Consider the following 15,258-nt stretch of genomic DNA (forward strand, 5'->3'; position numbering starts at 1 on the left):
AGTTACGGATTAGTGGAGATAATTATTTATTTTCCGAGTTCTTCGTATTATATATTTATCAGAAAGATAAATTATTTCAGTGATTAATATATATAACGCGAGTTATACATAATGATAGTAATTATATACATTAATTATCTTTTGTTTTTAAATATTTCTTTTACTTTCTTTGTTCTTTTTTTTTTTTTGTTTCTTTTCTTTCTACAAAATAAAATTATAATTAATGAGATTATTATATATACGTATATATACATATATATATATATATATATGTATATCTGTGTTATTTTTTAAATTATAATAATCGATGCTAAAAAATAGCTTTGTTTTTATAAAATGTATATTTTTAGCATATTATTAAGTTATAAAAATAAATTTTTAATGTTGAGCGATTTAAAATGATATGAAAGAAGCGCCATATTATTCATATACCAAGTATTGTGTTTCCCGCGCTGACTCATGGGGGAATATCGGTTAATTAGCTCGACCTTTTATACGATCCTTTAAAAAGTGTCCTCGATTCGAGACAAACATAATTTCAATTTCCATGTATTTTGAAAGAAATCTGGAATATACAATAATTATGATACATATTTATTTATAGATACTACATTTTATATGTAACTACGTACAATTATAAATCGTAAAAAAAATATGTCTTACCTTGCGATTGGAATTTTTGTAAAATGTATGAATAATTTTTATATCCATCTGATATTTCAATATATATATATGTATATATTGGACGTCTGTCATAATATTTGTTTCTATTAAAATTATATTTTTTGACATATTCATTAAAACATAGTCATACTATTTATAAAATATATTATAAAAAAATTCATCTATAATAAATTATTCTAATTATTTTTTGATACATAAATTTAATCAAAAGTAATATATGTTAATTATAAATTATTTATTTATTATATAACAACGTATATGTGTGTATATATATGTATCATAAATTTCTTTACCTTGTTATTTCAAATTTCAATTATAACAAAATAACAAATATACTGAATTTAAAAAAAATATAATTTATATATATATATGTATATATATATATTAATTACATAAAGCGTATATTTCAATTCGAATAAGTATACAATTACATGCGTTCAATTATTATTAACCTTCAATTATATATTCGCACTTGCATTAATCGGAGGCTTTTAGCTTCTATCAGTTATGTATGAAATAACCGTTACACGCGATTGGACAAGAACGTTAGAAAGCACCAATCATTGGCAATCATTAAATAGATATAAAATTAACATTTCTTTCTTTTTTCATAGAACAAAAATTCTCTAAAATAAAAGGCATCGTTAAAAATGTGTACTCTTAACTTCTTCAACAACGAAATTTAATTAATAGCAATATTTAAACATATCTCATATTCATTAATGTGTAGTGATTGTATAATCGTTAATTAAAATATAAAAATAAATGTTTTGCAATTTTTCATGTTTCTTCTAATTATCGTTATATTAAAAAAGAAAAAAAAAAAAAAAGTAAAAAAAAACTCGTTAATAATTAATAACCAGGCAATATCAATACATATTTAATACGTATATATTTGTCTATGAATATATAATAATAAATATTGAACACAATATGTTCAGTAACGCACTACGTTTACAAAATCTTCTAGATCGACCAATCGGAGCATTAGATAAGCACTTGTTACATTTAAATACGAACGATTGGTAGAGAATCGTGTTGACATCCATTTACCATGGAGATGCACTCTCGTATTACCAACAATTGACCGAGGGATCACTCTGAAATATAGCTTTAGCAAACTAAAATGTATTTTCTTCAAATAAACGGGAAATCTCATTTAGAGGTTCTATCACTATGTTAATATGGAGATTCATTGGTTTTTCTTCGCATAGACTTTATGCACACCGTAAATTACGAAAAAGAGTGTCAAGTCGGTGTAGGAATGTGGCACTTCAAAATGGCTGCCAGTCACTTTAGTAATTTACGGCTCTATCTTTCTTTGTTATCGCTTGTATAATTACGACGGTGGATCAAGAAAGAGAACATTTGAATTAATCCAAAAATAGTGTATCATACGTTCAACAGGCACATTATAGTCGTTAAATGGATCTTAGAAAAACGTGAGAACGGAATATGCTCAGGAATCACATTCTCGTCACCATTGCTTTAAAAGAACTTACTTGAAGTATTTCTTTGGCGAACACCTTAATTGTGTGTTGAATAAAGTGTTTAAGAACGACAGATTATATATAGAGAGAATTTCTAATCAATTAAATAGCACCTATGTAGAATAGGTTAAGCTTGGAGATGGGCCCTATCATGTACGAGAATACGACGAGCACTTCTTGAAAATTTTGTGTACACCGATGTCTTACTATAGTTCTTGCAATTTCGCACATAAAACATGCACGAAATTGTAAGCCACTCGATGGTATATAACAAAGCTGATCATTTTATTTTCAATCAGTAACAAGTTTAGCCATCTGTAATTTACAGACTGTATCATAGTACTTCTTCCCATGAATTATAAAAAACATATACTTTTAATGTGACATTAATGCAAGTGAAGTATTTTCATAACGCAGTGTTGCATCCAACCCTTTGTGTATTGTGGATCACCAGACATTATATCGTTTCAACTACCATGACAACCCAGAGCATCTATACAAAAGTACATTAACATCGATTCTGTTCTGTAAGTATTATTGTTAATCATTGTTGTATATATATATTTTTGTTTTCTTATATAATAATATTATTGTTCGTTTATATATCGAGATTATAAAGTTTTTTTCGATATAAAAAAGGAACATATAATAAATAATAAAAAGAATAATCAAATGAGGTATATTAAAGTTGTCTTGTAATACAGTAATTTTTCTTAATTTATAAATAAACGATATCAAGTTTTAACGGGACTACAAGTAAAAAATTTTGGGGGTATCGATATAAAATAATTGACAATATTAATGGTTAAAGGAATAACATATTATTTATGTTGATAGTATGAATTTTAAATATCTATAATCAGATATTTGAATTGTAGATATATATATGCCACAGCCAGATTAAAGCTAGGTCCCTAAGGACCTAGCATGGGCCACTATGAATCCACCTGCGGTCAGCAAATCGAGCACTCGTGGCTCTGGATACCATCAAAAAGCACTAGCTGAAATCCGCAACTCTTTACTACCATTTGCTAACATTGGAGGAGCAGGAGAAGTTGGTTCCAGTGCAGCCAGTACAATATCAACCTTATCCACAACTAGTGGTATCAGTTCAGCATCCGGTCTCAGTGGTCTTTCAGCTGCATCTGGGTGCACAGATAAACCTGATCAACGGCAGGCATTAGCACAGTTATTAGCTATGGGATACTCAGAGGTACGATTGTTATTATTTAATCATTTTATATGACATGGTAATCATTTTCTTATAAAAAAAAATGTATATTATGTTATTAGTATTAATGTTTGTATTTCATTTTTCGAAAGATTTTGTAACTTGTGTATAAATATTAATAATTTTTTTTGGTTAGATAAAAATATATAATATTGAAAAATATATTATTCGAAAGTCTATAATTTAAATTATGAAAATTTCTTTCTATACTATATCCAATTAATTTGATATACAGGAAATAGGGTTGCGTGCCCTCAAACTCGCAGGATGGCGCTTAGATGGAGCAATAGAGTTTTTAAAACAAGCACAAGGAGAATCTCTTAACGGGCTTGGTAAACTTAATACCAAGCTGATAAGAAAGCCAAGCTTAGAAAGGGAGTTAAGTCTTCAAAGAGGAAGCCCTGCATTAGATAGTGGTGCAGGAAGTTCACGATCTGACAGTCCACGTTTGACAGAACTTAGTCCACATCCACAATTAAGTCGACAATATTCACCAAGCAATTTTGTAGAACGTGAACCACCTCCACCACCTCCTCCAAGATGTAGTTCCACGCCGCCACCGCCACCACCACCTCATGCTCCATATAGTCAACCAAATGTACCAAGTAATATGCAGCAAATGCTCAAGCGAATGTCTCCCGCTCCAGTTGTACCGACACGACCCCCTCCATCCGCGCCTGGTAATTCTGGATCTACATCAGGATCAGGAAATCCACCTCAAAGGGGTACAAGCCCTGTAGCATCGTCTAATAGCAATACTAATAGCCGCCAACCAATGATCGTGCAGAATGGTCCACAAGTACAACAACAATTATCTCAACAAATGCAAGCACTCAGTATCTATCAAGCATGCGATAGAAATTCAAGTACGCAGGTTGAACCTCCGCCTCCTTATCCGATAGTCCCTTCGTCATCGTCTGGTCCTGTTCAACCACCATCTTACAGTGCTTCTATGCAAAATAGACAAAGTCCCACACAATCTCAACAAGACTATCGAAAAAGTCCTTCGTCTGGTATATACTCTGGTCCAACATCAGCTGGATCACCAAGTCCTATTACTGTGTCCACCATATCTCCGAGTACACAGGCATCCATGGCTAGACCTACACCATTACAGGCTTGGGGAGCACGTCAAGCTAAAACTCAACCACCTATTATTATGCAATCTGTTAAAAGTACTCAAGTACAAAAACCTGTTCTACAAACAGCCATTGCTCCAACGTCTCCTCAACCAATTTGTACAACCAGTAATACACCACCACCTCCTCCATCTTATGCTTCATCGATTCAACAGAAACAACAACAACAACAACCACCACCAGCATACCCTCCTGTCAATAACACTGGTACTGCACCATCAAGTTCTGTAAGTGTAGGTGTTTCAGTAGGTGTGCCAACAACAGAACCCCCTAGTTATGCTACAACGATGCAAGCATTAGCAGCACAACGTGGCATACATCATCCACTTCCTCCTCCTCCTTATGGAACAGCCACAGAAGACACCTCTGGGATTTCTACAGTAGAAAGTAATTCAGCACCTCGATCTTCTCCAATTGCTCATCATCCTCCATTACAAAGAAAATATTCACCAGTGGACAATTGTCCACACTCGGTGGAGACACCACCTTTACCTCCAGTAGCATCGACCTCTGTATCTGCAAGAAATAATAATAATCACTCATCTTTACCAGATGGAAATGGAGGAAAAGGGGGAAGTGCACCGTCATCTTATAAAATTAAGCATCAATCTCCTATTCCTGAACGAAAACATATGAGTAAAGAAAAAGAAGAAGAACGTAGGGATTGTAAAGTTCGTAATTATTCTCCTCAAGCATTCAAATTTTTTATGGAGCAACATGTTGAAAATGTACTGAAATCTCATAAACAACGCCTATATCGACGTCTTCAATTAGAAACAGAAATGGCTAAAATAGGCCTGAGTGCAGAAGCACAGTGCCAAATGAGAAAGATGTTATCACAAAAGGAATCTAATTACATTCGATTAAAACGTGCAAAAATGGACAAATCTATGTTTACAAAAATAAAACCTATCGGTGTTGGTGCTTTTGGAGAGGTAACACTTGTAAGAAAGCTTGATACTAATCAATTTTATGCAATGAAAACATTACGCAAAGCTGATGTACTGAACAGAAATCAGGTGGCTCATGTTAAAGCTGAACGCGACATTCTAGCGGAAGCTGATAATGAATGGGTCGTTAAATTATACTATTCGTTTCAAGATAAGGATAATCTATATTTTGTGATGGACTATATACCAGGAGGAGACTTGATGTCTTTGCTTATTAAATTTGGTATTTTTAAAGAACCATTAGCAAGGTTTTACATTGCTGAACTTACATGTGCAGTTGAAAGTGTTCACAAAATGGGATTCATTCACAGAGACATTAAACCAGATAATATTTTAATTGATCGCGATGGACATATAAAACTGACAGACTTTGGACTTTGTACAGGATTTCGCTGGACTCATAATTCTAAATATTACCAGCAAAACGGTAAACATTTATTATATGTAATCATTTATTAGAAATATTATTATTATATTCTTATAAAGAAATAACTGCAGTATTTCGTATTCATATCTTTCATTTACCGTTAATGATTTGTTGTTACGTTATACTTGCATTCGCTATTTAGCTTATAAAAAGATTTGAAATTAGTACATTGTAACAGGTTCTTCATTTGGACTACATAATTAATTTTATATTTTGTAATCGATCAATAGGTCATGGTAAACAAGATTCGATGGATCCAGCTGACGACTGGAACAACGAGTGTCGCTGTATTCAATTAAAACCATTGGAACGCAGGAGACATAGAGAACATCAAAGATGTTTAGCACATTCACTAGTTGGAACACCAAATTATATTGCGCCAGAAGTGTTACAACGCACAGGATATACTCAGTTATGTGACTGGTGGAGTGTGGGTGTAATTTTATATGAGATGCTAGTTGGTTCTCCACCTTTTCTTGCCAATACACCAGCTGAGACTCAATACAAGGTTGGTAAAATATATAAGCTATCTATTTAAATTAAACAGATACTCTGAATATATATTACTGTTTATTGTATGTTTACAGGTCATTAATTGGGAGACCACACTTCATATCCCTAAACAAGCAAATCTATCACCTGAAGGTATGGATTTAATATTAAAACTTTGCGTTGGCGCAGATCGTCGATTAGGTAAAAATGCAGATGAAGTCAAGAGTCATCCATTTTTTGCAAGTATTGATTTTGAAAAAGGGCTACGCCGACAGGTAGCACCTCACATACCTCGCATACAATACCCTACAGATACAAGTAATTTTGATCCTGTGGATCCTGACAAGTTAAGAAATTCTGAATCCTCAGATTCTAATAAGTCAGACGAATTATTAGATAATGGAAAACCATTTCACGGTTTCTTTGAATTCACATTTAGGCGCTTTTTTGATGATGGTGGTGGTCCTGCATATCCTAGTCGAATAAGTTTGGATGATAATGATAATCAAGGTCCTGTTTACGTATGACAATAGGCTAGTTAAAAGAAAACGAAAAAAGAAACAAATTATAAATCTCATCAGATATCAAAATTATTGGTGTCTTAAACTGCAACCAGTATCATATCTTTCTAAAGTTTTTTTCAGCATTGTGTGGTTAACTAAATTACACGAAGTCGCAATTTTTTTTTTTTTTCAACTTATACGTATATGAATACAAACGTATCGTACTATATAGTTAGAAAAAAGAAAATATTACGTTAAAGAAAGTACACATATTACACTAGTGTTTTTTTTTTTTTTTTTTTTTTTTTTTGTCATTATTACAGATTTTTATATTTTAGAACTGATTATAATTGTTTTCATGCTTTGTTAGCGCGACTGTACTTCTCGAATAGTACTACATTTGACTTAAATCATTAAACTTTCACATATCTGCAAAACTGTCCACTACACATTGTTGTGTTTCTATGGAATTACAAATTATTATGGGCATTTATATGAAATACCACATCTAAATTTTGTATGTTTATTGCGTCTTAAATAATGCCCTATATAATATAGCTTGAGTGATCAGGATCGTTTTCTATTCCACAACGTGCGATTATAACATATGGCTAAGAAAAGAGGCAGGGTAACTTTAATGGCACAAGTTTACCTTGATACAGTAATGGCCAATAGACACGAAGGGGTAGAAATAAAATGATTAATGGCTAGGCAATATATTCTCATGAAGCATGTTTTTGCAAATATTTTGCTTGCCATTTATTTTCATTTAGATTGGCTTCATATCAGAAAGTACGTGTTTAGTACGTTTCAACGAGTACTGTGATATTGCAGATAATAATAATAAGAGTTATGCGGCTTTTAAATATATTGGTCCTATTTAACATTTTCTTTTATATCAAATGCTATGTCGAATATAATTATAAATAATGATAATAATTATTATTATTATTAAACTATTAATTATTATACTGTATAGATTTGTGAATGGATGTAATGTGTTCATTGCGTATTATGCAGCTTTTAATTGTCTAAACATTTTTTAATATCTTCATATGCTAAGAAATATTATTGATGAATTGTTACACTATATACATTACATACATATTTCTTATAAACCTAATCCCTGGAATATAATTCTCGGAATTATTGTTATTTAAAAGCAAAAGGGAAAATCGTTAATGAAGAAGTCGTATATTATTTTGCACAATAAAACATTGAAATCGAAAATTTTAAATTAAATAAAGGTAACTCGACTTTTGTAAAATACTTGTAACTAATTTCATTGCTGGCACAGTATCGTTTTTATAGTCAAGTTGCCATTGTTTATAAAGAAACAATTACAATAAGAATGTTAACAATAGAAAGAAACTTGTATATATGTATGTATATATATATATTATTCTATGAAATGATTTATTATAATCTTTGTCTTATCGAAAGTGAGTCCAAAATCAGATATATTTTGTTATCTATTTCTTTCAAGCTGCAGAAATCAATATTATTTATGTAATGGCAATGGTGTACCTTACAGCATTAAAAAGTGCCTTCTTTAAATAATCTTGTATTCAGGATTAAAATATTCTCTTCAAAATCTCTCTTCTGACTGCCGTTTCATCCTGTCTTCCAACATCAGCTCATTTGGAGAACAAATATTTAAAAATTTTTATATGCAGATCATAAATATTGTATATGATACAATACATAAGAATTGACACAAAATAATATACTATTTTGAAACGATTAGAATTTAACGAAATAACTGATTTATCGAGTACAAGCAATATTAAAATTTAATTATTGCATTACTTGACTGTTGGAAGTGGAGCAGTGTACTAATATTGTATGTACTATGTACAAAGCTAAGACTAAACACTTATCCATACTAATTTATTATTGAGGAAAACTATATCTTCATTAACTGTGCCTTTGAAATATTAGAAAAATAACATCATTGTTATTCTTTTAATACCTTTCATGCTATAATCTATTTTTTCAAAGTTGAAATGTAATAGTAATTAGAAACGTGTATTTCTATATCGTACATTCTATTGCCATAATTAAAATAGATGGTTAAAAAAAAGAAACTATATACAATCTTCTATGGTATATAATTTTATCAATAATATTTTTGTGGCATCATAAGAGCAGACAATTTTAAACTGTACTTGTAATAAATTGTGTATCTCGAAAATATTAGAAAAAAAAAAAAAATGCAATAATACATTATATCTCAAAAAATACATTTTGTTTTGAATTTATACTCTATACTTATAAAAGAAATTGTAGATTAGTATAGAAAAGAATTATGTTTGACATTCGAATTATTTAATGATACCAAAATTTTTTGAACTGAAGTAGGAATAATATAATGTAAATAATTTAATTATTCGTATTTATTCGATAATTATGGATCAGTGTTAAGTCTGTTGAGATAAAAACACAGTACTGTAATCTCTTTTCTAACGCTGTAAAGGTAAGACATATTTATTTAGAAATTGTTAAAAACAATTATTGTTAGCAAAATTTATGACATTATGAAATTCGAATTTTTATTATCGGTTTCTGAAAATTGGTGATATTCGTTATTAATATTTATATATAAATTTATATATATTTATACCAGGTCTCAATTAGAGTATTTATTTTTTTAACGAAACATATCAATTAGGTAAAATAACGAAAATTTGCAGGTAATATGAAAGTCGAATTTTGTACATCACATCTCTCATAAATAATGGATACCAAAGGGATTCACAACTACTATCATAAAATTAAATCTTTGTATACTACAACCTTGCATTATATTGTTTATTTCTGCTATATATATATATATTTTTTTTTTGATTTTTGTGTGTATAACTTTAAGTACTGCAAATGAGTGAGACATTTTATCTTAAGATTAATGTATCATATTGCAGTACTAATACCATAATAATAAAGACTTTAAGTGAATTTTAATTTTAATAATATGGTTTTCAAACAACTTTATTATTTAAATAATGCTTTAAAATAAATAACACATTATTCTGTTTGTAATACATTACGCTATACATATATATTACACTTGCTATTATTTAACGATCACATATACATAGATAACATTTTTTGGCTTTGTTAAGCTTTAAAATTTAGCAATTATTAAGTACCTCCTGCTCCATACGAGAATGTAATACATACATTTTTATTGCACACTGAGTGTGCATATAATGGTTTAGTTATAGATGTTACAATAAAGTAATATTTGTTGAATTGCTATCTGGCATCGAAAGACTCAGCTCAACTAATAAATATAGTATCATACTTGTTCGTTTTCATGCATTGAATTATTTTAATATTATATTATCCTATACAACAGATCTGTCAACTCATGAAAGTAATTTATGAATTTTTAGTTGTACATTTTGTAATAAATCACTTTTGCCTTGTAATTATATTATACAAATATACGACAAGTTAGTTTGATAAGTTAGAATATATATAAAACATTGTACATACTTTAGACAATTAATCTAAATTAAAACAATCTTCAGTGCTTATATGTTGTAGCTTTTTGTGTTTAAATTTTTTTATCATTCATCTAATATAAGATCATAAATCTATTACTATAGAGTTATTAATATGCATTCTTATAAGATATATAAGTTATAATGACTACTATAGTAGCTACACAATTTATTACACAATTGTGTATGAGAGTACCTTTCAAAAATCATTTTTCATTTTTAATTTCTGATAAAAAACATTTAGTAATTTGTATTTATTGTATAAAGAAAAGAAATAATTAAAATGCCATATGGATAAATCATAAATAATATTTATTTGTCTTCATATAAAATTTATAAAGTTTTTTAAATTCTAATACTATTTTTGGTACAAAATTCATATGATCAATATCTGATATATTAAGAAGGCACTTATACTTTATAAAAAAAAGTACATATAAGGTCACATACAACATAAATTGAGAAGAAATTGTAAAATTTCTTTAAAAGTATTCAATGAGATTCTTTTAAAAGAGAGATGAATTTGAAAAGATTTATATAAAATAATATTTTATATTAAAGATCTCTTAAAATTTATGGACGGCAATATGATAAGTATCTATAATTATTAATAATTCTTTAAAAAGACTAAACATAAAAAATATGGACGGCATATGAAAATATCCGTTTAACATAAGTCATATAACTAATGGAAAACAATTTTACATAATATAAATCTAATAAGATCTTATATTTATCTCCTAAGTAATGGATTAATTGCTATTATTAATGACAGAATTATAACCCAACTTGCTTGAATCGAAGATGCACCAGCTATACGGCATTTGAACATATCGTACCTGTTGATACAATTAATTTAATTTATAACTATTTTATTCTTAAATTAAGTAAAAAGAATTATTCGAATTAAATTAATAAACTTAGTGGTATTAGTAATAGGTAAATTATTTTAGTATCAGAAATATAATAAATTATTATTAATGCCGTTCGTTACCTTGTTTCTTTGTCATTGACAATATTACTAAACTCTGCCTCTACTAGCTGCCCATCGTAATATGTAATATAATCTTCAAAAGGGTATTCAAAGCCTTGTTTACATTCACATTTATATCCACCAGTTTCAAAACCTCTGCCAAGAATGGGTACACACTGTAACATGATGAATTAATAGAAACATATGTAAAGCATTTATTTCGTATTATAAATAGGTCATTTAATTTCGGATAAACCAGATATACCAAAGAAATTTCTTATTATCTAACTGTATAATTATGTATACATACACACACACATCATTCATTTATAATCATTTTCTCTTATAGCATAATATAAACTTACATATGATGTTTTCTTATCACATTTATGTGTATCTTTAAATGCATTTGGACGGTAAAATTTATCATCACACTGATTGATATCTAATTGAAGTAAATCCATAGTAACGGCAACCACACCCCTGTAAATATTATTTTAATGTAATATTGCTTTATTTAATCACATATGAAATATTTTATGTTAATGTTTTAAATGAAAACAAATTGATTTGAGATTACTTACTTAAATTCTAATTTTTCTCTTAAGCTATCCCAACCAAAGAATGGAGATGCATAAGTAATTACCCATTTTTTCACTTTACCATTGCAATCAAAATATGGAACTGTCCAATAACCATGATTCAGATTTGCTGCTCTATATGATTCATTTGGATTATTATATGAATAAACTAAATTTGATTTAAATTGATTCATATGTAATTAATTTATCAACAATACTTACCTATAATGGTTTGGATAGTGTTCATACTTTTTAAGATATTCGCCTGTTTCATTGTATCTAATTTTTATTTTCATGTAGAATTTCTCCAAATCATCAAAATTAGCTGCCCATCTTTGTTTCAAAAATTGGAAATAATTCTTTCTAGTGTAAACTTCATCTGTAAATATACGTAAAAAAAAAAAAAAAAAAAAAAAAATAGAAATCATTCACATGATACAAGTAATAATTAGATATAGTTACATAACAATTTTAATGGTTTACCTGTGTCATTTAATCTAGCTAAGTCTTCGAGTTTAAACTTCCGTGTATTCAGTTCAGTTTTATAAGCAAACGGTGCAAAAAATGTCCTATTAGTAAATTTATTTCTATCCCAGAATGTTCCTGCAGACCAGATTTTAGTATCTCCAAGAATTAAAGCTAGCGTTTCACCTATCATTTGATCTTCTGTAAGAGGTTTATCAGCCACTCTTTTACCAGAATAAACTTCATGTGAATCAGATATTTGCAGAAATGCACTAATAAAATTAGCAAGTCTGGTTGCCATTTTGGCTTCATTTTCGAAAAACTCTTCTGCTCCATAACCTATATCACCATCCAAGACTAAATCTTGTGCCGAATACCTAATTACAATTGATAATGTATCATTCATTGTTATATAACAGTATATAATATTTTGTTCAAATTACAAATAAGAAATATACTTTTTACATGTTTTCGCATTTATACTGGAAATGAATTTTAAAGTTTGATCAATATTTATTTTTTCAGAATGTAAATTGTCAGGCCCTGTTGTGAGATTTCTATACTGATAATACTGCTCGAGATATCTCTCTCTAATATAATATTTTGCCTTCTCCCATTGCACTGGCATTTTTTGAATCCCTGTAACAAAGCAAATAGAAACATGATTTTATCTCATTTAATTATATAGATTACATATTGACGACATACATCCTATTTTGCTACAATCAAATCCATTATAATATTGTTCTTGAGTTGCTCTTTCAATAATTTCTCCGAGATACGGTCGACGTACAACGGTTGGTAATCTATAACCTGGTTTGCATCTACATTGATATCCCCCTCTTCGAAATCCCCAGCCATGCAATGGTTCACACTGAAAATAAATCATATTAATTTATCAATTAGCAAATTTACTGTTGTACAAATGAATAAATGCTATATAAAAGTATAGTCAACACAACAATACAATTTATAACTATACAAAAATGAATTACCTCTGTAGTTTCTGTTTTACATCGTGCAGTATTCATAAATCTATTTGGTCCATTATTTCCTTTACCTTTCGGACATTGATTTATATCTATTCTATCAAAATCCATTTCTAATACAGACACAGCAGTATATCTAAATTTATTATTTATTTATTAATTAAAAATAATAGAATAATATAACATCAAAATATTATCCAATATTAAAATAGTATTATAAAAAACTCACGTTGGATATTCAATATGTCTAAACCCTGTATGTCGTGGATACACATCTGCAACTGGTACTACAGCAGCTACAAGCCAACGGTTGGATCTTTCACAATCAAAGTAAGGTCTAGTCCATTTCACAGGTCCAGGATATTCATCAGCACCTTTAAAAATAAATATATACAATATGATGTAATAATAGATATTTTAATTTAATAGATATATCTTTTACCTGGAGGTCCATGAAATGTAAAAGTTTCATTAGTATTATTAGCATAACGAATTTCAACTTGATAAGTAGCTTTAGTATCATGTCTTTTCTCTACATTATCAGGTAACCATTTTCTGTACCTAATATATAATTCAAAGGATTATATATTATATAAAAGTAATGTAATGTAAATAACGAACAAGATAATTGTTTCTTTAATGTACTGTTAAAATATGATATAAAAAAATATTTACCATTCATTTATTCTATAGTAATCTGTTGTATAATCCTTGCTAAGAGTATCACTAGGAAATGCACCAAGATCTTGTACAGTAAACGTATTACGAGTAGATATTCTTTCAAGATGTATAGGATCATTAAAATCATCAGCTCTAAACGTTCTTGGTGCAAATCTTGGCATTGTTTTATTAAAGAATCCTCTATAAGATGGAGAATATGACATATTTGGTGCAAAATAGATAGCAGAAGCATTTATATACGGATTAGCAGATACATCAGCAACTGTAGATAATATGTAATACATCATGCCTGGATCATAAGTATCATTAATAGCTGGTCTTATAAATCTAGATTGAAGTATATAACTCCAAAAAAACGATCTGCTCAATGCCATGTTGTGTAAATGTAACAGAGCTGTTCTATTTGGAAATACAGGATTAATATTAATATCCTTTATATCTGGCAAATGTGAAACAGAATCCTCTGGTAAATACAGGTCACCAAGATATTGTATAGGGCAGTTATCGGCATTAACTTTATCCATTTTAAATCGAATTTCATCGAATGGATCTCTTACTTGCCATTCATATTGACCAACAACGCCCAATAGAAGGCAAATGATCACTAACGTTAGACGAATATAAAAAATCATCTTTCTGATAATTTTAATTCTTCTATTTGATATAAATGCACTGCTTACACGTTAACTTCCATATTAAATATAAAACTTATGTTTCGTATGAACACTTCAATATTACTTCTTTCATTGATTTCATATAAATTTACGTGATTATTAATTAATTATTATAAACACGCCCAATACTAACAATGACGCTAAAACCATGGGCGTTTTCCAATTCCAAACACATAACGCATGGCACGTATTTTTTCAATGATACCAAACTAAGAGAAAGAGAATTCTGTATGCACATTTCTTATAGGTGCGCTGATATCGCTTTTATTCACGCACCCTAATGGTCAAATTTTTCATTATTTTTTTGTCATTTTATGTTGTATAAAAATTAATTTTTCTGTTTTCTCTAAGTTTAATTTAATACGATACACAAATAAAATCTATTGACTCAACTATGCTATTTCATATCGTTATTAACCATATAATAAGTAATACAAATCAGCAACTTACATTAAATCTTTAAATATGCTAAG

General features: G+C 29.0%; 2 protein-coding genes across 3 annotated transcripts; one reads left to right on the forward strand and one right to left on the reverse strand.

Annotated features, from left to right (window-relative positions):
• The first annotated feature begins 1,629 nt into the window (after positions 1–1,629).
• LOC122633279 (serine/threonine-protein kinase Warts) lies at positions 1,630–8,358 on the forward strand. Of its 2 annotated transcripts, XM_043821005.1 has the most exons (6): positions 1,630–2,437; positions 2,592–2,701; positions 3,053–3,387; positions 3,641–5,921; positions 6,152–6,429; positions 6,509–8,358. In XM_043821005.1, the coding sequence occupies exons 3-6, from the start codon at positions 3,112–3,114 to the stop codon at positions 6,938–6,940; spliced, it is 3,267 nt and encodes a 1,088-aa protein (XP_043676940.1). In that variant the 5' UTR covers positions 1,630–2,437; positions 2,592–2,701; positions 3,053–3,111; the 3' UTR covers positions 6,941–8,358. The 2 variants fall into 2 exon arrangements, with proteins under 2 accessions (XP_043676940.1, XP_043676939.1); XM_043821004.1 differs by having other exon boundaries at positions 1,630–2,701.
• Positions 8,359–10,849: 2,491 nt separating this feature from the next.
• LOC122633280 lies at positions 10,850–14,900 on the reverse strand. The gene is made up of 12 exons (XM_043821006.1): positions 14,106–14,900; positions 13,873–13,991; positions 13,660–13,804; positions 13,437–13,566; positions 13,150–13,315; positions 12,900–13,080; positions 12,460–12,818; positions 12,199–12,355; positions 11,980–12,111; positions 11,761–11,878; positions 11,417–11,571; positions 10,850–11,261 (listed from the first exon to the last, which is right to left on the reverse strand). Exons 1-12 carry the CDS (start codon positions 14,741–14,743, stop codon positions 11,156–11,158), a joined length of 2,406 nt encoding a protein of 801 aa, XP_043676941.1. The 5' UTR covers positions 14,744–14,900; the 3' UTR covers positions 10,850–11,155.
• Between the last annotated feature and the right edge of the window lie 358 nt (positions 14,901–15,258).

This window comes from Vespula pensylvanica, chromosome 12 (genome assembly GCF_014466175.1).
Source record: "Vespula pensylvanica isolate Volc-1 chromosome 12, ASM1446617v1, whole genome shotgun sequence".
Classification (NCBI taxonomy): domain Eukaryota; kingdom Metazoa; phylum Arthropoda; class Insecta; order Hymenoptera; family Vespidae; genus Vespula; species Vespula pensylvanica.